Source organism: Geospiza fortis, unplaced genomic scaffold, assembly GCF_000277835.1.
Source record: "Geospiza fortis unplaced genomic scaffold, GeoFor_1.0 scaffold40, whole genome shotgun sequence".
Taxonomy (NCBI): domain Eukaryota; kingdom Metazoa; phylum Chordata; class Aves; order Passeriformes; family Thraupidae; genus Geospiza; species Geospiza fortis.
In genome coordinates, this window is record NW_005054297.1 from 22,779,658 (window position 1) to 22,804,922 (window position 25,265).

At 39.8% G+C, this 25,265-nt stretch overlaps 2 protein-coding genes across 2 annotated transcripts in view; one reads left to right on the top strand and one right to left on the bottom strand.

The window, feature by feature from the left end:
- The first annotated feature begins 13,471 nt into the window (after positions 1–13,471).
- Positions 13,472–20,497, top strand: SCRG1 (stimulator of chondrogenesis 1). The gene is made up of 3 exons (XM_005415549.2): positions 13,472–13,563; positions 18,056–18,321; positions 19,866–20,497. Exons 2-3 carry the CDS (start codon positions 18,083–18,085, stop codon positions 19,918–19,920), a joined length of 294 nt encoding a protein of 97 aa, XP_005415606.1. The 5' UTR covers positions 13,472–13,563; positions 18,056–18,082; the 3' UTR covers positions 19,921–20,497.
- Positions 20,498–23,118: 2,621 nt separating this feature from the next.
- SAP30 (Sin3A associated protein 30) overlaps positions 23,119–25,265 on the bottom strand; it is a 5,562-nt gene continuing 3,415 nt past the window's right edge. Inside the window, exon 4 of the mRNA XM_031066652.1 lies at positions 23,119–23,599. Coding sequence (XP_030922512.1) covers positions 23,477–23,599 — 123 coding nt within the window. The 3' untranslated portion in view covers positions 23,119–23,476. The remainder of the gene's footprint in view (positions 23,600–25,265) is intronic.

Here is a 25,265-nt window from a genome sequence, read left to right on the forward strand (position 1 = left end):
TCCGCGCCGCGCCCGCCTCGGCCGGACACGCCGACACCAGGTGGCACCAAATAACCAGTTTCAGCAGCGTGCGCTGGTTTAGCTTGTTCTGGTTTGTTTCTTGGGTTTTTTTTAGGGTTTGTTTGGTTGGTTGGTTGGTTGGTTTGGTTTGTTTTCCTAAATTGGTGAAAAGGTCCTACAGAAATGTGTGATAGTGTAAAAAACAGGCAAAAAGTCCAAAGAGACAAACAAACCCCCCAGCCAAACAGGCAAACCCAAACAAACACAATGCCCTAACAGACCTCAGAAATAATCTGGGGTGAGTTCACCAAGAGCAATGCCTTACTCTAAGTGGTGACTGGGGAGGGATGGAGGGGCAGACAGGCAGACAGGCACAGACAGCACATGCTAAAAAGAGGGGGGGAAGGTTGAAGGGAAAGGGTACATTTACACTAGCAGAGAAATTCAGGTTCCATCAGAAGCAAGCCCTGATGCTTAAGGCATTCGTTCATGCCCTCTGCCATCTGTCCCGGCTTTACCTGTCTGTGCAGATGCTCATTGCAGGACCTGGAATGATAGTTACAGCAGTAACTATCTCAGCAGCTCACAAAAACCCACATATTCCTCCTACTATCTGCTACAAAGTCACCAGATTTCTGAGTGGAGCTCTCCTTGCTACCACCACTTGATAACATTGCTCGATCAGATCTTAACATGCTAAAGAGAGCAAGGCCAGTGTTTTGGGGAAGGAGAAATCCTACTTTTGGGGCGTGTAAGTGAACATGAAACATGCTGGACAGCCAGCAGACATGATTTGTACCTGTGCTTTGGTCATCTGGACAGTTCATTCTTTGCAAAATCCAAAGTGCAAACTTTACATGCTGGGCACAAAAATGAGTCGTGCTCAAAAAAGGGCGCTGCTTTCTTCCCTGGAGGATATTGCTCAGAAGACCAATGGCACAGGAGGATGAACTGGCTGTTTTGCTTCTTCACAGAATCATAGAATAAGCTGATTTGGAAAGGACCCACAAGGATCATTGAAGTCCAACTCCTTTCCTGCACAGAACAGCCCCAAGAGTTACACCATGTGCCTGAGACCATTGTTCAAACACTTCTTGAGCTCTGTCAGGCTTGGTGCTGCGACCGCTTCCCTGGGCACTCTTCCAGTGCCCAGCCATCTCTGGATGAAGAACCTTTCCCCAATATCCAACCTAAACCTCCCTGACACAGCTTCATGCTGCTCTCTCAGGTCCTACTGATGGCCACCAGAAAGCAGATATTGCTGCCTGGCCCTGCACCTCTCCTTGTGAGACAGTTTTAGACCCCCTTTTCCTACATTTTCGTAATCAATTGTAATTTTAGAAGCACTGTAACTGCACCTGATATGAAGGCATTGCACCGTGGTGTTTCACAGAACCATGAAATTATTGAAAGGGACTTTGGGAAGCCACAGACTGCCTCTGTCCAGCTGAAAGAAGGATTAACTTAAGCTAGACCTGGCAGTTCAATGTCTTCTGCTATGAAATTTTAGAAACCTCTCAGGTGAAAATCCCAAAGCATCTCTGCTTTTTCAATTAATATAATGAATAATGTTATCATGGTTGGACTCTATGTGTGTGCACAAGAAAAGCACACTCAAAGACCACCGTGTAAGCTGTTGAGAAGCCACAGTACTGCTGTAGGTGTACTAATGGCAAGGAAAACCTGATTACACAAGGTTAATACAATTATTTTAATTATTGTCTTTTACATGTGCAGGTGTTCAATCTGAAACCAATTACTTAATTTCATTTCCTTTGCAGGATGCAAAGGGGAGCAATCAGAATTTAAATATTCACAAATTCCATAGGACAGAGGCTGCTCATAAACTCACGAGCAGAGACTTAACAAGGTTCTTACAGCAACAAAAAAATTTAAGGTGCTATTAGAGACTGTCCAACAGATGAAGTGTGGATATTCCAGCTGAGGGTTGCTCTCCCTCAGGATGAAAACACAACCTGTGGTTAGCAGCTCTCAGAGGATTCACATCCCCATTGCCTCAGGGCAGAGCAACAGGGAGGGCTGGGCAGTGGGAGGCAGCATAAAATTGACATTATCTCTAAAAATATGGATGTTTGTACTATACACAGACCCTGTACGGCTAGTGTGCTATCAAACTAACCCTATGGACAGATTCACATTTATCCTGATGTAAGTTCTCCAGGCAATGGAAAGTTTGGGGTGTGATCAGCACTGTCAGAACAAGCAAAGAACCAGCACAAAGTCACACATGAGCCACCTGTCTAATCAGCGAGAAAGGTTATGTTCAAGTCAGACTTTAACTAATAAAAACAGTTTTAATGGAGAATTGATTTTGAGTGAAGTCAAACAGCCTGTTTAAAAATATCAGTAAGGAAAACCAGTTCTAGATTTTAATACTTACCTCTGCATTTTGAAGATGAAGTTGTCCCATGCTGATTATATATAAACCTTATCCACTGCCTTCTCATGTAGTAATGAGGTACAATTTCTGCAATGTGCTTCCTGTGATGCCACCTCTTTCTGTATTTACACTGCTGGGGTACAATTTAAATCACAGCAATCAGAATCTCTGCAAGCTAGATGTCTTCAGACCATCAACTAGGTCATGAACTTTAATTTTTTTAAAATCTTAATAAGTAATCAGGTAGGATTAATTTTAATTTTAATTTTGTGTTCTTAAGTGGCAGAACTGGCATCCTTCCCAAATTCGGTAGCGTTGGGAGTGTTCCCTCTCTCCACCACTGAAGAGACAAAGTGCCCTGTTGTTACTTCCTTCCTTTAAGCAGAGGTTCAGGAAGGATGGAAGGAGTGATGCAATTCTGCAAACTTCAGGCTTAATACCTGCAGGTCAGGATCACTGTTCAGGGTGATGGTGATGGGTATAAGAAATTGAACACCAGATTCACTAAATAATAACTTTTTCTCCTGGGGCAGTTGTATTTTTCTACAGTGGTCACTAATATGCAAAGCAAATAATTATTTAGGTTATATTTTTACTTTTCACAGGGTGAAAAAGTTTAAAGAATCTCTTTTCCTTACTAGCCCAATCTCCCACTTTCCTACTCTGAAATTGTCTGGCTCACCAGCCAACAAATTCTGCTCTCCCTCCATCCACACATAGTTCCATAAAAGACAAATTAAAATAATTAAACATTGCTTACATGAGTAAAAGGTGGCAAGATTGGACACCAACCACACAGTATGGATAACTGGGGGTCAGATTCCTCTGATAAAAGATCAAGGGCATATTCCTAAAAAGCCTGAATGAAAAGTTCAAGCAAATCAAATAAAGAATTTTTCTCAGAGAGCTATTTGCATGAACATGACAAGACACTTTCAATGACAATGATACTGTGTTTGCCTCCTGGAATTAAAAAATTACTTTATATTCTACAGAATCTTGCTATAACTTCTCATTTTTCTTTGTAACCAAAGCCACCTAATTTTCAAGAGATGCTTAATAACATATGCACAGACAGATGCTTAATAACATATGCACAAATCTAGCTCTGAGAGCCCTGAAAACCCTGGTATATTTAATCCATAAGATCTCACATGGTGGACACAGACTTTATATCTTCCTGAACTGTATAGTCTTTCTTTACATTTTAGTCTTGTGCAGAAACACCTCCTCCATCATCAGGCAGCTACATTACACTTTACACTTTATGGACTAATCTTTATTCACAACCCTTTTTTGTTAGAAATCTCATTTCTTCAGGAAAACTATCAAGTAAGGAAGTTCCTCAGCATTCTGACTGCCCCTCCCATACATGTTTTACACACTTTTAACAATGCTAACAGACCAAGGGCACTCAGTTCCACGGGCTCATCCATTAGCCACCCCAAGCAGAACCAAGCCTTGGGGTTTACATTTAAGAAAAATCCCAGCCACTGAGCAGCCACTGCTAAAACAACCTATAAATGACACGTAACCTCTTCAAAGCATGAACTGTGAATATAAAAGCCCAAAGGAATAAGTGACTTTTTAGAAAAATCATTACCCACCTAGTGATTAAGCTTTACCAGCTAGGGGTAAGTGGTGATCACTCCAAGACTGATTTATGCCACCTCAGAATCCACCTTTGGTATGTTCTGTGCTGTTAACAGCATTCATATTTTTACATTTTAAATGCCTTGGGGGACTGGGTGGTGTTCTCTGAGCTTTACATGTGATAGGACAGTGATAGAACTGGAATAGCAAATAAAGATAAGAAAAATTAGTAGAACAGCTATGCTTAGGTTTGTTTTCCACATTAAATTAGACTCATCAACAAGAAATATGACAGCAGAAATCAATCCTTATCCAACAGGAGAACTTAAGAATTCATTAATTAGGTTAGATCTAACCTGTAGAATTTAAGCAAAGAAAAGAGCATTGCAGTAAACACTGCAGGAGTATTCAAACCACAAGTCTTCACACTTTTCATCAAATCCAGCTTTATAGAATACAATTAAGAAAAAATTACTTTCTTATTGGATATCTAAAAGCCCTCTAGAACTGGCAGAATGAGAACTAGGATTTATGTAAGCCTTCCTATGTTTATTAAGTTGGTGAGAAAGCGAACCCAAGAAATTTAATGCAAAGAGCCTGCAATAATTAATTTCTCATGATGACTTTATAAACACTGAATATTCAGCACCTAGAAGTCAATTTGCTGCTTCGAATGCCAGTTATTTCCAGGTTTGCCAAACTGTACAAGCTCTTTTAGTGACAGTTTATATTTCAGGGTGCAAAACCAGTCCCTTTTGTGCATGCTAATGTGCTGGTACTGACAAAAGCAATCTGGTAACACTGACTCTGAATTACACAAGTTCGACAGTGAGGAACAGCATTGACAAGAGTGGTTAAAAGGAAGTACAACTCAAATAATCATTTTCACTTGAGTTGTGAATCCCAGGGAGACAGTCCCATTACAGCACAACAAATCCAACAAAAATATGTAGGAAACAGGGACTGGGTAACCTTTTGAACTGGTTTTAACCAGCTGTCTCCCTAACGAGCATGCCTCAAGAAATGTGAAGAATTCTCATGCTTGACTTGTCACCCTATGGACAGAAAGACTTCTCTGCAATTTTCTTTTGAATTATTAAAATAGAAAACATAAACCAAAACAAGCCACAAAGTGTTAATCATCTAGTGGGAAATCTGCTGCAAATGTATGTAATACAGGCAATTAAATTTTTATGCTAAGATACATACACAAAAGTCAGATGAAACTGTTTCTATAGTTTACTCCCACAGAGGTGTCTTGCAAATCTGATGATGAAATATTTTAAGGAGAAAGGCAATATGCTCTTGGATGACCCTGCTTGGCAGGAAAGTTGGACCAGATGAGCCACTGTGGTCCCTTTCACCCTTACCCATTCTGTAATCCTCTGTAGGAAGTCCTGATTAGTTTGGTGGTGAACAGGCTTAAGGCAATATATAGAAAATATTAATTTTATATAAACATTTACATAAATACACACATGTCAAATTATGTTTTTTATCGTCCATGTGTTGGGTATATCTTATGCTTAATAAGAGCCAAGGTTGCAGAAGACAACAGTAAATGGTTTAATTGCTTTTGCTTTATGTAAAGTTGTCCTTCTTCTTGGGCAACTTACTGCCAAAACATGCTGAACTCTACTAGTTCTGTATTGAAGAGTTGAATAAAGTTCACCTAACACTCTACTGTCAGATCTTGCTAATACAATCAAGAGGCTGTGCAAAGATTATTCAGTAATAATTCAGTTTTAGATATTCTGAACATGATGCTTTAAATCTCTGTTGAAGCAGGGAGAGTCTGGAAAGTATTCTTGACAATGCTTTGGATTAAATTTTCAGTCATTCCAGCAACCCAGGAAGACTGCATAAGAAGCAGCTGAGGACCTGTGCATACACGTGTTAATACTGCATAAAAGATACCTTGTGAAGATGTATATTGTTTTCAAACCTTGGAAAACAGAGATCTACTGTAAGATGATGTACAAAATTAAACGCAAAGTTAAAAGCTCTGCAAACTATTTACAGTGATAACAAGAAACATGCAACAATGAAGTAGTCACCCAAGTACTTTTGAAGAAACTACCAAGACCATTGCTCATGGAAACCAAAATACAATCTTTATTGACTTGAGCATCACCAAAAGAAGCATATAAAGACATAATTTTATTACTTGTTTTCCTATTGAATTAGCATATATAAATATTGAAAAATAATATCAGAAGAGTAATACACTTAACCATAGTGACCAAGGGGAACAATGTAAAAAGTATTCATTGCAAGTTCTATACCCCAGCAAGAGAATAATTGTCATCTCTGTTCAGCTTCTACTCAGAAATAAAGATTGATTAGATGAAATCAATTTTTCCACAAATAACATACTTTGTGGATTTTTCTGGATTATGATGATAGTAATCTACACAGTAAGTGGTCTCCTTTAGCAGTTAAAGCTGACTAAAAATCAGCTGCACTGACATATGTTACAAATAAGACCATTATTATTTGTCTCGGTTGAGTGTCAAGCCTAATATCGTTAAAAAAAAGACGTTTCACCTGTGATTTACAGTTTTGTTACCCAAAAGTCTAGGACCACTCTTTCTCAATGCCAGTTATGGATGCAATTTGTAGCTTGAACATATAAGACTCTGAAGTTTTGGGTTTTTTGAGTGCAGAATAAAAGTCCAAATTTAAAAGTGATTTCGGTAAAATCCTCTTCATTCATTACATTAAAGAAACAGAGGCAGTATTTCACCTAGGGCCCACAGCATCCTTAACCCAGCCCTTCCAGGAGCAAAGCACTCTGTCTCACTTCTCATGGAGAATGCTGCAGACTGTGGACTTGATCCTCTCTTCCTTTCCATCCTCTGATAGAGCTGTGTCTGCCTGAGAGCCAAAGACTTATCTTTTAAAAATATGTTTCTAAGAGCTGCAGAATGCAGTGTCAGCCAGCAGCAGTAATGCTTGGGTGAAACCTCCAAATTCCTTGTGGGGGGCTTCATTTGGGGTACACACATAGGTGTAATTAACAAGTCTCTACAGTCTTCATCTTTTGAATTATGAAACACCACAGACACCATTAGCTCTATTAACACCAGTGCACTTGCTAGCTATTTTGTATTATCCCCAAAGCTGGTAGCATTTACTATCAATAGCTGTAGGATTCATGAAGACCTGAAAAAAATAGCTGCAGTTCTGCTCAGGAGCTACAGCCCTTTACAGGTGCAAAACCTTTGTAAATCAATTTGAAGGTACCAAGGGACCATGTAATTGAAGCTAAAGGTAATCATTCCTTGGATGAAGGAGGCCAGAGGGACAACTTTGCAAAAATAAGGCAAATACTTAAGAACTGTAACTGTTGCTCTGTTAGTTATTAGACAAATAAATCCTTTTCCTGTCAATAAAGATCTAAAATGAGCTCATTATTACCTATCAACAAATGAAGATGTTCTGTTGAGATTCAAAAGCAAAAGACCTTTCAGCTTTTATGCCCCAAAACTATTCCTGGCAGGTAAAGCAAGTGGAAGAGCATCATTGTGAGATGAACTGTGACTAAGTCTAAGAGTCATTCAGCTTCTATCACAGCATCGGCAGTCTTCAGAAAGATTTTGGCAAAAACCCTTTATCAGAGGCTCCTAAGGAAATGAAATTTTCTATTGATACCTAATGTTCAGAAATTAATGATGGCATACACAATCACTTGCCACAACACATGGAAGTTGCTGCTCTTCCAGGGCATCTGGGCTGTGACCTGACAAAAAGCAATAGGGACAGATAGGGAGTTTGCAAACAAAAGATTTGCTTTGTAAAACCACAATTACACAAGCTCACTCAAGATGGTGCACTCAGTATGAGTGATTACAGTTCAGAGCCTTTGCTGCACTGCTAGCTGATTTTCATTTGAGTGAGAGGCTGAAATCACAGAGCAGATGAGGTTGAAAGAGACCTCTGGAGACCAAGCAGTCCAACACTCCTGCAGGCAAGGTCAGCTACAGCAGCTTGGTCTTAGCCTGTATTCAGCTGGGCTTTTATATCTCTAAGGAGATCTCCACAGTCTCTGTGGTCACTGTTTTACCTTGCTCACAGATAAAAAGTTATTTAGATTTTGAGGTGGAATCTCCTGTGATCAAGCTGGTGTCCATTGCCTTTTGTCCTGCCACTGGGCACCACTAAGAAAAGTCTGGCTCCTTCTTTTTTGCCCAACCCACATCGGGTATTTTCAGATGGAGAGATACACACAAGATCCTTTCTCCAGGCTGAAGACTGCCAGCTCTTCCAGAGGCTTTGTACAATAGATGCTCCAGTCCCTCGGTCACCTTTGTGGCCCTTCACTGGTTTCACTGCAGTTCATCCACATTCCTTTCACACTAGGTCACTCATATCTGGATCCTGCATTCCATGTGTGTCTGACCAGTGAAGAGGAGAAGGATCACCACCTCAACTTGCTGACAACACACCTCCTCTCACCAGGATATTGTTGGCCTTTTTTTCTGCAAGGGTCCACTGCTGGTTCATCCATCTTGGTGCCATCCAGGACCCTCAGATGCTACTCTCCAAAGCTGTGCTCCAGCCACAGCCCATCGTAGTGCCTGGGGCCATTCTTCCTCACATACAGGACTTTGTGTTTGCTTTTGCTGAACATCATGGTGTTCCTGACAGCCTATTTCTCCAGCCCCTTTCAGTGGCAGCCTAACCATTAGCTGCACAGAATCCTCTCTCTCTGCTCCTGATCCTTTTGCAAGTTTCCCGAGGTTATGACTGTTACCTCCCTCAGTTTTGGGCTGCTGTCTTCCTTCCCGTCTTGTTCTTAAAGCAATCCTCCCTAGGCTGGCCAACCTGGGCAAAGATGCTCTTGCCTCACGTGGTCACACTTGAAGCCTTGCAGGGCTCAGCTGGCTGTACAGCCGGGGTGAAAGTTCTGGGGGCTGGACAAACTTTCATGGTGCCGCTGCAAGAGCGCAGAGCTGAGCGCGCAGCACGCAGCCGGGCGTAGGGTCACAGCTGCCATGGGACAGGCACAGCACTCCAACAGTCAGTGCAGCAACCATAATGTTTTGGTGGTGGTGATTAAAGAAAACTAAGTCAGATCTTATAATTAAGTTTGCAGGTTTTGTTTTTCTTTTCAGTTTTATTTTCTTTAACTAGACAGAAACTAGCACAGACGATAGAGGCAATAACATCCTAAGTCATTAGAGAATCAGAGCAGGCATGGATTTCTAGGCATCACACAAGCAATATCTGTGACGGCTGGGCATAGTTTCTCAATTCAAAATAATTTTTCAATAACACCTTCAGACTCATTTGCCGGCTTGAGACACCAAACTTTCTATATACACACTTAAAACATTGACTCATTTGGCCTGTCTGAGACTAATGGTTCATTACACCAGCAGGTTCTGAGTATACTGCATCCTCTCTGTCTTCAGAGAAAAAACCAGCAACAGCCTGAGCATGCCAAGAGGCCATTGATCTGAGGAAATACACTAAAAGATGCCTTTGATTAGCCCAATACTTTGGGGTTCCTATTTTAACCAAGCACAGATTGCAACCTGAAGAAAAAAAGTTGTGAAAACTGACATTAAAACCAGTAAGCCAAAAACCAGAGAGAAAGGAAACAAAGGGGTTCCGCAGAAAACAGCAGCTGGAAGTAAAGCAGTGCCCAAAAACAAAGGCAAGAAATAGAAGAAATGCTGGATGAACAAGAAGTACTGTACAGAACAAACAATAGAGATGTTCCAGAAAACTCAGATGAATTCCCCAGGCTAATGCAAGTACAAGGTATAAAGCAAATTATCAGATGCAAGAATTGCAAATGCAATTGTAGAGTATTTAACAGCACATTTTCTTAAAAAAAAAAAAAAAAAAGAAAAAATCAAGAGAACAAATTAAAAAATATTAAAATTACACAAAATAAAAGCATAAAAACTGATTCCAAATACTTTTTCTGACTAAATAAATATTTATTTAATAAATAAAATTTGAGTCATGAAAAATGTGACATGAGATATATTTGTTTTACACTTAGGTATATTTGCAAAATGAACACATAAGGTTTTTATCTTTGCTTAAAAGCCCATTGTGCTGGTGGTTGAATCCCAGGTCCATAACCCACTGTGGTCCTGTAACAAATGATGACAGCAGTTAATATCTCAGCTCTGCTGGCACTGTCACTACTACTGGCATTATGTCTCCAAGGTCTTTATGCATACCTACAATACTTATATTCCTTTATAATCTTCAAGTACAGTTTTAGACTGCATCATCTGCCAAAATCAGGTTCTGAGGCTCCTTATAGATCTCTTCATATGAGCTCTACGTATGAATGAGCCAGTTAACTCAAAGGTAAAGTGGTATCTTTTAAGGAGATTTACTGTGAGTGGAGATGCATCGCTATTTCTCACTGTCAGCCTGAAAAGAGCTTAGTGTTGGTATCAAGGATACAAATAAGATGCAAAGTGGTTTTCATTGACAGCAAAAAGCTAAACCTGTGTGGCTCACGTTAAAAATGCAAAGCACATTTTAGAGTGCAGTGGGTACTTAAAAGAAAAAAAGAAGAGAAATATCATTTTCCCAAGGCATGTTACACAAATTTAGTCTAGAATAATGCTACATGTCAGACACAGCCATGCTTTTGCCCCTGAATTTTAATGCTGCCTTTTCTTTCTTCTGTCTTACCCTACCAGGGGCCATTCTCTTTTGAAAACTACTTCTCTCTTACAGATTGCTTCTGCTACCTTGTCACACCCCCTCCTGCCTCCATCTGCCACTGCCTCCTCATGGGCCATCACTTCTCGCTGATTTCCGCCTGGGGAAGAGGAAAAACAAAACCCCAAAGGAGCTCTACTTTGCATCCTACCTCTAATAATGCCATAGCTCTCCAGACAGAAACAGGGATATGCGTACATCTAAAAGATTGTCTCCAAATAAAATGAGTCAAACACAGCTCAGGATCACTCTCTCTGCACAGATGAAGGAGGGTGAAAAAGCAAGATTTCCTTCTGGTTCTCCTGTAGATCCCAGATGCCATGGTGGGGAACAAAAAGGCTGCTGTAGTTTTCAATAGCCCTCTGTCAGAGCTGGCACCCTGCCAGCCTGTGCCAGACACCGGCTGCTGAGACCACGGGGATGAGGGGCTGCAGCAGAAAGGCCCAAGGAAACGGAAAATGAAGAAAAGGCCATCAGGGCTGGAGACAAGGAGCAAGACAGACAGCAGAGAAACAGATATTCAGGGCAGTGGGTCAGGGGCAAAGTGGAGAAAGGGAAAGACAGCAAGATCTGGAAGTACTGCGATGCACTTTCTCCCAGGGCAGGCTCCCCAGCATTTCCATTCATTTCCCATACCTCACTTTTAACTCCTAAAAGGCTTGTTTTACAGCAGTCATAGTGACTTCCTTTTGGGTTGCATTTTGCTGATTAAATTCCTCAAAACTTTTGCTTCCTCCAGATCCCACTTTGCTTCTCAGTCTCTACTCTGTAGCAGCATCACAAGGGAGAAAATTTCATCTCATTCCTGGAAGTTTTCAGTGGCTGAAAACATCATACATGGAACTATGGAGGAGAGCAAAAAAAATTCCCAGCCAAACACCAACTTTGTTAGAACTGTCTTTTCTCAAAATGCAGCAAGACATCTCCTGAAGAAAACTATCCCTCACATACTCCAATTTATAGACAAAACTGTCAGCTCACTGGACTGCTGTCCAGACAGGGCTCTGAAAATGTATTCTGAAAACACATATGTTCCCTGGAAAACACAAGAAAACTTTAAAACAAAGCAAGTTAATAATCCTAATACACTTTTATTACACCTTCTGATAAAACTTTCAGATTATTCAGACCAGAATTTATTTGCAAGTAACTAAAAAGGCATTCAAATCCAGAGCTTCAGTAGGCTATGCTCTCTCTCCCTTCTCCAAGTTTTATCCCTGCTTATATATAGCCGGTGCCCTGCTGCTGTGCATGCCCGGGAGGCTCCCAGCCTGCTCCCTGCTCCCAGAGAAGGCTGCCCTGGAGCACCGCGTACTCCCGCAGGCATTAGCATAATCTCATTTAAGGCACGGAACGCTGGGGCCATGCTCTGCACCAGGGAAGAATTTCTGGAGCAAGGCAGAGGGAGCAGCGGGCATTTTGTCACCCTGGAAAGGCAAGGCTGTCCTGCTCTGACAGCCACTGCCTGCAGCTATCTCCTCCCTTCCCTTTTAAGTTGCCATGTGCGTGTAACCACAGCGGCAAAAATGCCCTTCCTCCCGTTTCTAACCAGAACTAGAGGCAGAGGTACAGCCATGCATCCTGCTCTCTCCATCCCAGCTGCCCATCTCCAGCAGAGAGGGGGGAGCACCCTGCTGGATGGGAGCACCACGAGTAGGCAGGCTCAGTTTCCAAAGGCCTGCTTCCAAATAACCGTGCCATTTACCCACTCTCTTTGCTGAGGCAGCAGAACGTGGGACGTGCACTTCTTACAGAGGCCCGAGCTCACTTCTGGCGGACAATAAATCAAGCTGAACAAGCACCAAGACATCAAATTGTAAACTGAACCAGCTGAGCTGGGGCACCTTTTTGTGCTCCTAACAAACCTCTGTACTGGAAGCAGCCCAACAGACAGAGAAAATTAACTCTTACAACACAACATCCGAATCCAAACAACACACACAAGAAAAATATAAGAATTACAGTTCAACAATCATTCTCTATTCCCATTGCAAAATAGGTCCAGGACGGCTGCAGTAGAACAAGAGATAAATTGCAAGAGAAATATGAGGACACATGCTTCACCCTCAAGACTATTTTCTCATTAGTACATAATATTTCAATTCCATTTAAGATCCTCGTTTTTATGGTACTAGATAATTTGATTAATTTGAAATTAATCTAAAATAACTTCTGCTGAAATACTCTTCAATGTAATGCTTTACCTCTTGATTAAACATTGTTCAGTAAAGAACTTGATAACGTGGCATCATTGAGCATGCTGTACTAGAAATCTGGTTAAAATAATTAAGGGGTTTTTTTTATTATTTCATTTTCAGAAAACTTGAAAGGATCCCAAAGTCAAAAATTAAAATACTGCATGAGATTGTTGAGTAGGCTTGTTCTTGTCCATCAAATGCAAAATAAGACACCTGTATAGAAACCATGTTTTCCTGGCTGTGCAACCCCAGCAAACTGCTCCTTCCCATTTCCCCCAGCCTGCTCACACTCCACAAGCAAGACACAGTTTGTCCACAGGATCTTTCCTCTTCTCTTGTTCTGAATGTTATGCTTTGCTCTTTGAGGAGACACCTTTGCATCAGATCCCGGATGAATTATCTGTTTCCTGCTGGAAGGGATATGTTACATTTTTACCCCAAGACTGGGCTGGCAGTGACGGAAAGAGGAGGCTCCTGAAGTCCATCCTCAGACCCACTGCTGGAGAACAGTGCTCATCACTCACAGGCAGAAGTCAGCACAAACAAAGGGCTGTTTGTACAGCATCTCCCATCAGCCCTCCCTCCCTCCTCTCATCCCAGCTCTAGCTCTCTCTGGGTACATCTCAAAAGATACAGCTGCCAAGAAAGTGGAAGGGAGCAAACCAGAAGATTAAGGTAGGTTTTGTTCCTGCAATTATCCCTGTCTACCTGCTCCTTCTAGTTACAGATTACAGAATTAGAAATACATATGGGAACATGCAGAAGAAGATTTGGGAGAAGCTGTTATATTGCAGGCAGGAGGTACCATTCAAGACTGTTGCATGGCTGAGATCCAGATCAAAATAATTCTTTTACTATCTTGCTTTTCTTCAAGGTTGGATACTCCATATGAACATCTGAAGTCGCTAAATATACTATATTGCCTTCCAGTGCTCAATATAATATGGAGAGAGGTGTCTTCACAATGAATTGCTGTCTTAAAGAAAACTAATTGGGGTTTCGTGAGAACTCAGTTTCTGGAAAGAATCATGGTATTGATGACAATTACAAAGCAGTAATTCACGGAATTCATCCTCAGTGGAATAGCTGCTGTCCTTACAGTGCACCAACTGTTCAAGAAAAATAGATTCAACAAATTTTTTTAATGGAAAAAATTTTTCACAATATTATCATTTATGCAGTTCTTGTGTAATGATTTTTTAGTAATGCACTAATAAACCTAACTCTCAAGCACTAACACCTAAATACTAAATACTCTGCATTTTACAGGTGGTTGTGAAAGGCAAACTTGACAAATAAATAAATACTAAAATACATTTCATTTTGAATAAGTGAAACAATTTTAATATATATATGCTCTTGAAGTGCAACTTGTTAACCTGGCACATGCCACTGGACAAACTGGAAAAGAACATACACCAGAAGTGTACCCATTAATGTATTTCTTGTTTTCAACATTAGGCAACTAGAAATGCAACCTATTTAAGGGGAAAAGGAGGATATATTTAATGAAGGTTTGATATTTTTAATGGTTGATGGACCAACATAAAAATATTTCTGTTTTCCCAATCACGCAGGATTTCTAGAAGTGCCAAAATACACATTTTGTGCCATTTCTCAGTTTTCTCTCTTTCTGACACCTGAGCTCCTACTGATACTGTGTGACCTTTAAAGGACATCACTTCTCATGAACTATTACCCTGCTGTTCTTGGACAAGGAGGCTGAGACTTGGGGTTTTCTCTTCAGTCTGATTACCTCTGCATCTAGCGGATCCAAAGATTAGATGGTGCCAAATTGCCTGGCAAGATAATTCAAACACTTTCAGCTGAACAAGCAGAGACAGCACTAATTCTGACTCATCATGCATATTCCCAAACTAACCATTTTCCTTTAGGAAAAGCTCCAAATTATTTCAAAGCACTCGTATTCCCAGGTGCATTTGGTGTTAAACCTTACTTACATCACGTCAAAATAATCAAAATAATTAACTGAAAAAGAATTTTTGCAAATGCAAGGAGCTCATTTTTGGTATTTTTAGATGGCTTTACTCCTGCTAGAATTTGAAATTATAAAATCTTGATAGAGCAAGCTGGTCAGGCTTAGCATGCCTGCCATTGCTATCTTCTCAGAAGGCTTTATAAAATAAAGAACTGTAAGGGGATTCTTGCTGGCCATGAATGAGTCTCTGAGCCATATTAGTGATTGGATTTGTTCATCACATTTTCCTGACTTGTTTTATGAGAAAAGCCTATCTTCTGTGCTATGCAACAGCAGACAATGCCTTTGACACTCATTTTGAAATAAACATGCACATACTAGCTCTGTTCTTCACCCAGGCAATCCTTTGACACTCCAACATCTGTTCAACAGCACTCAGGAAAAGAAGCTGCAGCAGTTTGTCAGAGAGAGATGCTGCATCTGAAAGGTCTGCATCGATCCTGTGCAGGGAGCTGATGGAACACTGCAGCTCCCTGGCAATCTTTCACCTGCAAATAGGGCCTGTTCTCCCCCAGGAAATAAATACCTGTTTGAAGAAAGGTCTTTCGAAAAAAAAGTTTCTATTTCGTTTTGATCTACAAAAAAAACCCCAACAAACCCAGAGGAAATATTTAAGCAGAAACAAAAATATAATAGTGTTTTCTGAATAATAACAATGTTTATCATTGGTAAGATGACTAACTGGTCAGAGGAGCTGTCTCTCCATAGCTCTCCAGCATGCTGACTTAGCTAATACTGATTTTGGCACCCACCCACAGAAACCCTCCTGATGACACACTACAGCAATATCCTATTATTTTTATTAAATGGCAAGTAGTGAGTTACAGAATCACCTTTAAAACTGTAGGTTGTGATTTTCGAATCTAGCAATTTGACAGTGTATAGAGAATGCAACTATTTTCAGGATGAATGTGCCTATTTTTCAGGAAGTGATTTCCTACAAATTTTGAGGAGGTAGACAGCTGGCAACGGAGTCAAATGAGCATTTCAGTAGAACTCCAGGTAGGGAAAGATCACCTGAATTATTAGAAATTAAAAAAAAGTTCATGAAAGCAAGGTATCATGAATGCCTCATCCTCAGTAGAAGAGTACAGAATAATCCAATCATAAGAAACAAAGGCATAAACCCCCTGCTTCCTAATTTTCTCTTTCATGGAAATTTTCTTCCATTAAATACTTAAATAATTAAGCCAAACTATTTGAACAGAAGATTAAATTTTACTCCCTGACACTGGCATTTATCTAGGTATAGTATCAACAAATTTTTTCCCTTTAAGCGTTAGACTTCTCTGAGCAGAACCCTCATAACTAAAGTGTTTATACTCCTACAAAATAAAACCATGAATATAATAATACAGATTCTACACTCAAGTCTAAAAAACACCAGGCAATGTTTACTTTATTTGAGTAGTAGTTTTGAGGGCTAAAACTAATAAAGACAATATGTTATTCAATACTGCACTCTGAGGTAATTAAAAATAGATCCCCAAGGCTCCATTACTAGTAGTTTATAGGAGTCTTCTACTAAGAGTTCCCATACAACTAAAAGGAATTATTCAATGAATTTTGCTTCTACAACAGAAGCCAAGAAAAACCCCAGAAGAGCTTATTCTCACTTCACTCATGTTCTTTAATATATTGGCCACTTTTTAATGTTTTATTTTGCTACTGATGTTCAAAAAAATCCCCAAGTTTAAATATAAAAGTAAATAACCAAAAAGCTTTGAGATGTTGCATTTTATCCCTAATATGTACTAAATTTCCAGATTTTCTTACATGGCATTTTACTCATTGGCTGAAGAAATGGAAGATAAGATAGCTATAGTGGCAAGAAAACTACCTGAGAAAAATGACTAAAAAATACTGTAGATTTATATATTTAAAATTTTACAGTTTGTTTTTCAAGGGTGATTTCAAGATTTTTTACAAAGTAATTCATATTATAGTCACATCTACAGCTGGCATACCTCATGTTTTTTCTCATCTAGATAATAGCTCTACCATCTTAACTTTACCTTTGATAGTCTTTGATTAGATATTGTCTTATGCTTTGTTATTTTTGGGTTAGTCCATTCTAATCTTCAGTCCCACAATGAAGACCAGGGTGGCCCATAATGTCGTGTCAGGGCATCAATTCCAGAGTGCCAACAAGATGAAGAACAGCAAAGTCTTCCTTAAGTCTTACACAAGAAAAATGAGTATAGAGGGAGAGTGCTGGGCAGAGCTGATCATTCTTTATTTTAATTTTCTGAGCGGAATTCCACGTTTAAATTCAATTAAGATAATAGATCCATTTTGTTTGAGCATGAGGAAAGGTAAAAAACCCACTCTCCTAATACAATTAAAAACTCAGCTGAAACATTGTTCAAAAGTCTAATTTAAAAGTGAGTCCAAGTTCAAGAATCCAAAGCTTTGTGGCATGGTCAGACTCTGCAAAGCAGCACAGAACAGCAGAGCTCACATTAAACAAAACAATGGAAAGCCTAGTGGCCAGCAGGAGAGTTTTGCAAGGGATAATTTATCCCACCTTTTAAAAAGCCAGTTAAACCACAATGACCTCCAGTAGCAAGACTCAACTAAGCAGTCTGCAGTACTAAAAAAACCCAATAAAGAAGATTCTCCCTAATGCTGTATCATACCAGAGGCCAGGACAGCAGCACGTGGCAGCGCTGCAGACACTGCTTAACACCTCAGTTTCCCATGACACAGGATTCAATCAGCAAGCAGTTTTTCCACAACTCTGATGGGGAAGGATACTATTTATTTTATGTGAGTGACTCTTGTTTTGACAGGCAAAGTGGCCAGAGAGGCAAGGACACACATCCAGACATTTCCCCCTGGTTTGGTAGCAATCGATACAATCACTTGCATCGCCAAAAAAACACAGCCAGCTCAAAGCAATTTTCTCAAGGTGAGAGGCCAAAGAAACAACCAAATAGCCAGCATCAGAAGCCTCAATTGGCAATGAAAGGATTCCCAAGGTTGTACAGAAAGTAATGAATATCAATTCTGCTGCAATATTATTTACCTCCTAGGAGAAAACACTCTCCAGCACTCAGGCTCAAATGACCGAAACTTCACAGGAAAGAAAAACGCAAGGCAGGAAGGAAATGAGGGAAAGAGCCCTGTTCTGCAGCAACACCGTGTCACATACCTGTTTCTCTTTAGCACCCTGCTGCGGGAAGCTTGGCAAACATGAAGATGCTCTGGGTGCTGCTGCTGCTGCTGAGCTCCCTGCCGGGCACCCCCGCAGTGCCTGCCCAGCGCCCTTCCTGCTACAAGCGGTCCCTCCACGAGCACAGCTGCCACAGCATCCCCGCGGGCGGGGACAGCCTCCGGCACGTCCAGGATGCTCTGCCACACCACTTCTGGGAAGGGAAGGGCTGTGAGGTGATCTGTTACTGCAACTTGAATGAATTGCTCTGCTGCCCAAAGTAAGATGATACTCATTTCATGTAAACTCGTATAGTTCTTCACAACTGCCCGTTATATTTCCATCATTTTTACTTCCATCAGTTTCCATACACGGAATAGGCTATCATTTTAAAGCAATTCCTCACTCCAGATGGTTTGAAGTGATATCAAGATATAGCCAATTTTCTGTTACTGTCAGTTTTGAGGATTTGTTTTTCAGGGGCTCACCTAGGACTTGCTTAGTATATTTTGTAAACCTCCCTATTCTATTAACAGGGACGTCAGCATTTGAATCACCCAACTTTTGACTCCTCTGTTTGATCCAAACTAAGAATAACTATATCAAACACTTATTCTGAGCATTTTACAATGAAGAAGTTTTCAGGACCACAAAAAACCCCCTATTTGGTTCCTGTTCCATGGAAGAGAACTCTATTGCTATTCTACAGTGCATGCACATAAGTCAGTTGAACAAGTAATTCTGTGAAAATAGCTGTCAAAAGCAGAAAAAAACAAAGGAGGGGTGCAGGGGTTCACATATACTTGTATAAGGCAAGGCAAAGATTGAGCCCAGGAACACCAACACCTCCCTGGCTCCCTTGCACTGCTGACAAAGTTGAACAGTGCAGTTCTCACTGAACTTTGGTTTTTGTTGTTGTCATATAGAAAGGACACAGTTGAGTTAAATAAACACCATCAGCCCATACTGGTTTTAGGCAATAAAATGTATTAAGAGGTATTATTTAATTCAGCTTGTCAGCAACATCTTTTCTTCAGTAAATTTGGATTAGAAATATCAACAGTTCAAAACTTACTAATACTTCAGAGGCACCAAAATGTGATGGCATTATATAGGCAAGCAAAAATGATTTTTTTTTATGTGTGCTCCTCTTAACATTCATTTCTCAAGTCCCCTAAAATCCAATAAAGGCAACTTTCCAGCACTCCTGTAGGGGACCCGAGTTGAACCAAGCGGGAAAGACTTCTAAAGCTAAAAACTTCAAACTGAGAGCAGGGTTTAAGTAAGATTTTCATCTTTCACTTTCCCTAAAACAAGATATGGTGTCCTCATCCTGAAGCACACTTTGGGTCTCTAGCTTCAACCTTTGAGCAACATAAGCCTCTTCCTTTGATACAAATACAGAAGAAAATACTCCTTCCATCACCCTGAGGTACACAGGACCTGCTTTGCATCTGTGCTCTCAGGACAAACTGCACTAAAACAGCATGCGTGCACATGCCAAAGTCCTTCATTTTGATAAAATAACCTATTTGGTAAATTTATTTTCTCAAAGTTAAAATACCAGGGTGGAGTTCTGCCACCCATTCAGCCAATGGAGATTTGGCCATTGCTCCCACAGCAGGCTAGCAGAGGTAGAAATGCAGGATCTTCATCCAGACCTGCAGTTGCATTTGCATTGCTGGAAGGACATCCCACAAACACAGTAATCCCACATACATCATGATACATGCTAAAAAATATCCACAGTGGGAAATGCATGTCATAATAAAGCTCTAATAAACCAATGATCTAATTGTTTAAACATGTGATCCTATCTTTCAGGGATATTTTCTTTGGACCAAAGATATCTTTTGTGATCCCCTGCAACAGTCAGTGATTCAAGTCTGCAAGTGAAGATAACAGACATCATTCTACGACCATGTAATAATGTTTTCAAGGGTAAAATAAAACTACCACCAACAAAAAAAACTTCTTTCTAATCACAAGCCACTGCCTTAATTTACACTGTAAAAAGAATTTCCTTTCTCTACCTTTATGGAATATCAAATACCTAAGTTTTCTTTTCAAATCCGGTAGCTGACCTAACTTCCATAAAGCCATTTCCATGGTTTAACGGAATGTACAAGCTCTTAATGTATCCTAATATTGCATACTCCAGCAAAAAGCATAACTCTTCTTACTCAGCACAATATCCTTAGTCTGGACAAAGAAACTTCAAGCCTAAGCCTTCATGTTGTGAGGAACATGACTCTCAGAGGAACTTATGGCAGAGCAGCTTCCTATTCCATTACTGCCATCACACTTTCAATGCCATTTTAAGCTGAAGCCACTCAATCCCTGGCACTTCTGAAGAAAAGCTCCCATGCTCTATTTAGGCATCTTAAAATACATGCACATACAAAAGGCCTATATTTCCATATTTGAAAGTATTTCACTGGAATAAAAAAAAAAAAGTAAAAATGTACATTAACAGTACTAAAGCACACTTGGGTCTTATGTCTTACTGGTCACCTGCCTTGACTGTGCAATCTCTAAACCCTTAAATTGCTTAATCTTAGCAGTGAGCATTTAAAAATACTAGAACAACAGATTTTTTTTATTCAAGCTTTGTTTGAAATACAGTACTCCAAAGTAAGTTAAAATGCTTGGCTTTTTTAGGCTAGCCCTGTAAGGCAATAGCTACAGAAAACACAGAGATAATCATCTTAATATTTAAGAGGTATTGTGATCTATGAGATAGATACAGGGACATAAATTTTGACCATTTTTCTGTTATATGGCAATCTGTATTGGCAGGCGTTGAGAGGTGACCACATAATTTTAAGCAGAATCACCTGAACAAGCCAAGCTTACAGGCAGCAAGCCTGACTTGCTGCTTTACACCTATAAACTTTTTATCTATCAAGCCAATTCCATGGAAAGTGTGCAGTACTGAAGGAACTGTGCAGTCCTCTCTACTCAAAAAATGCACTGTTCACCCAATAATCTTACACATTGGCCCAAACTGCCACCACCAGTTTACCATGCTTCCTTCATGTGTCAGTATAAAATATCACCATGACTGTTCTTCTTCTTGTTAGTAAACAAGGGTTGGATACTGGGGGAGAGGGTGATTATACACAGCCAATAATAAATGTTTCAAGTAAATCTGTGTGTACTATTTTTGCCCTAAGGACTGTTTAACAGTTTGTGTCACCAGGCTTTTTAAGCCTTGCTTGTATAATTATTTAAGCAGAGTAATTTGGGCTTCCTGCCAGATAATCAATTCATAGTAAAATAAACCCCATAACTCTGGCAACCCAGTGAAAATATCCAAAGTCAGTGCTCTGCAAGAAAACCCAAACCTATGGTATGTGCTCATGTGTAAAGTCCTCTACAAGCTTCTAGAGCAGGTAAACTTCTGTTGTTTGTGCCATCTAGTTTCAACATGAATCACATTTCATATGCCTGGCATTCACAGCTTTATAAAACAGCTGTAGCAAAAAAAAGGTAAGGCAGATACAAGGCTGCATAGTAAAGTTGGTGGCTTGCAGTTAAATTTCTTCCAAGACTCCTGGAAAATCCACAATTCACAACTTTGCCACTTTCCACATGCAACCAGATAGGGTCACTTAAGTTACCGCTTTAAAACTGACAAATAGAAACTTGCTTTTGTTTCTTTCCCTCCTCTCCTTCCTCATACAACTTCATCTGCAGGTCCTGCCAGGCCTAGGTGAGAACATTCAACCCTGTCATGCACTCAGAAAAAAACTGTATCCTTTGGTTGTCCTATCCATGACTAGGTTCCCTGCTTTTTATGCAATTTGCACTTTGAAGGTAAGAAGCTTGAATGTGTTCAAAGGACATTTAGGAAACAAATTGGCAGTCCCTGTAGTGAAATGGCCATGAAAATATATCTTCAAAGGAGCACCAATTTCAGCTGTCACTAGCTAGATATCACTGTCTTGAACTTAGGCCAGCACTGCAGAACTGTATTGTGGAAATAGATAAAGCAGTACAAGTAAAAGAAATCATACCATTGGGAAAGCAGCCAGTTTGAGGTTAGGGTTTATCATCATTCAGTTCTATGCAAGCCTCACAGGTCAAAAAAAGCCAAATGAAGCATCTTAGTTGTAGTGATGCCAGTAGAGTAGTAATTTTCAAAAAAACTCAAAAGATTAACATCAAGCAGATTAGATCACAGACATATTGCTTTCTTATTTTTCCCAAATTAAGGAAAAGCTTATAAACATGTGATAAGGTTGGGAGTTGCAATGAATGCTAACTGAACAAGCTGAAGCCACGTCTTCCTCAGCTTTAAGATGAAAACTATTTTCCCTCAGCTGTTTATTTGTCCTATGTGCACAGCTTTAAGCAGAAAGAAATAATTTTCCATACACAACACATTTAGACTGGCACAATAGTTGCAATACAAGAAGTCATTCATAATACCATCTTCAACATCAGAATTTTCTAAGACAGTCAATTAAAAGCCTAAGTATTGCTGGATATTAGTCTCCATAAGCTACCATGAGTTCTGGGTTTATTGAGAGGGGGTTATTCCTTTCAGACAGGCCTGAGCTAATCCATGCCATGAAAAAGAAGCAGTGTGCCTGTTAGAAGGGGCTGTATTGACCCCACACAGGCTCAACTCTCATTCTCCAATTAAGTTCTTAGCAGCAGTCCATGCAGACAAATGGAGAAGTCAGCAGGTAAAGGATTTCTCACTGAGTCAAAGGACTTCTCAGCACAGTAAGCTGCAGCAGTCTCTTCATCTGTACTTACAGCTTTGAAATCCAAGAGCTGCATTTTTTTCCATTTTAATATAGGAGCAGGAAAGCCTCAGTGCTCGGAAGCACGTATCTCAGCAATGACACAGTGAATAAACAAATCAGAAAATCTTCCAATTCTTGTTTCCAAAGGGAAAAAAACCAAGTGCTACTCAGCCATTTCTGCCCAGCTAAGAACAGAACTGGCACTTAAAGCCTTTTACCTTAGGAAAAAGAACCTATTGCCAAGTCTGCTACAGCTTTTTTTTTTAAAGGCATTGCATCATAAGCACTTGAGGTACACTTATAAATATATCCTTGGCACGTTTCAATTGAAAAATATTTTAATATTATTACATAGTTCATTAAAGCTTAACTATTATGTACAAGTATCATAGAATCACAGAATATGCTGAGCTGGATGGGAGCTGGCAGGATCAAGCCCAACTCATGAAAATTACAGACACACCCATTTGAGCAACAATATCAGTGATATTTATTTAAAATACTTTTGCTGAGGAAATTTGTTTCATAAGAGATGGTTTTCAAACAAATCAGCAAGGTTATGAAAAATAAAACAGACAAACTCTCTCAGGAGAAAAAGTTACAAAGAAAGCTTTTGCATATCAACAAAACCTCAGTCTTTTCATTTGCAGCCTGAGTCTCAGTCCCAACCTTTTCTGTCTAATGAATCCCACTATCCATCTTTAGATCTGGTTTGTTCTTGTCATTCTTCACTGAGTAGATGAAGTATGTTAAGGTGTCCTTTTCATTCACTGGAATTGTCCTAAAGTGGCAGCCAATTATCTATAAAGGAAGAACGCAAGGAAATTAAATAATCACTCTTACATGCAAAAACTGAAGATTCATATTTAAATGTACTACATTCAAGTTTAAAAGACTGATTAAGAAGCTTACAAAACAGGAAATTTTGCCTCTCTTCAGAGGTCTTCAGTAGTCATAAAAAGGTAAACAGGAACTATTTTACTGATAACTGTGAACTAAATGTAGCAGATTGTACCCCTAATTTCCAAAGTAAAAAGTTGAGAATTTTTTCAGGGGAAAAACCCCTCAAAGCTATTAGAACAATCATGGGACTACCATTATATTTGTTTAGTTAGAGCTTGAATATAACAGGTAATGACTACAGAGTACCAACAGTGAAAGCACAATTATGAGAGGCTACTGCTCTCCACTCAACTTGGGAGGTGGTGTCTGCATCAAATCACATACAGAAACATTTAACACAACACAAGAATTACCATAAAATTATAACTGAACATTCAGCTCTTCAAAACAAAGCTATGAAAATTCACCATGCTGTAACCACTGAAATATAACAATCTGTAAGCAGTTCTTGAATCACTTGTCATTTCAGCAGTCTTTCCCTTCATCAAAATAAACACCAGCTTTAAAAGAAAGTTGCAAAATATTGTAACTGAATCTGTTCTCTGGCTCTTTGCCAGACTGGTAGATTAAAAGGATGAAGTGAAAAACATGGGACTGCTCACTTAAGCACCACAGGATATGTGTGGGATAAATGGATAAATGTTCAGCCCAACTAAAAAATTAAGAAACTTGCTAAACTGTGCCCCAAAAGCATTCACAGAGAAGCAATTGACACAGTACTTCGAAGTGAACTTTCAGTAACAGCTAGAGCAGCATCTATGGTATGTTAGAACAGATTACAGGGAATCAAATGTACTGGGTATTAAGGAAGCTCTGTGGCTATGGCTCACAAATACCTGCAGGTCAGCCAAATCAAGCATGTGGCAGAACCTGCATGCACGCCATGCAGCACTGCAATAACCCACTGCAAGTACCCTATGAGATGTACCTAAAGCAGACCCTGTGAAACACCAGTTGTGCAGAACAAAAACTGCCTGTGCTTTTTCAATTCACAATCCCTCTAATTCAAGAGCTAACCTAGATATAAGAAAATGGAAGACTGATTTTGCATTCTCACACTTAGTGGCAGCAGGGCTATTCCTTTAGAGTTCAGCCTTGAAATCACCCATACCTTTAAGAGCCTTGTTTTTAATCCACACAGATTAAGGAGAGATGAAAACAGTGCCTGCACTTAAATACAGCTGAATCTATCACTACACAAAAGTGAAAAATCAGTAGCTACATCTTCCTGTTAAGATCGCCAGCTCTTCCACTTATTTACATCAATATGCTGTGACTGCACCTTTGCAGCACTAAAGAACTCCTTTAAAATTGCACTCATGTGAAGCAAAGATGCTAACATACAGCTGTACTGACATGCAGCTTCAGCACTTTTGGAAAGAGTAAATTCCATATAATTCAAATTTTCTGACAGCAGATTCCAGTGGTTTTAACAGAATTAATTATCAACAGAAGCATGTTTTCTTCAGGCTTCTGTACTTTACATATACAGAAACCTATGTTTGCAGTAACTAGCTTTTTAAAGCAAAGTCTGAACCTCACCAGAACTTCACTGCCAGCTCTC

Bases quoted from the DNA above. Each gene is read 5' to 3' on its own strand.
- SCRG1 (XM_005415549.2), top strand. From the start codon at position 18,083: ATGAAGATGCTCTGGGTGCTGCTGCTGCTGCTGAGCTCCCTGCCGGGC. The intron at 18,322-19,865 runs GTAAGATGATAC...CCTATCTTTCAG, and splicing joins GAATTGCTCTGCTGCCCAAA to GGATATTTTCTTTGGACCAA.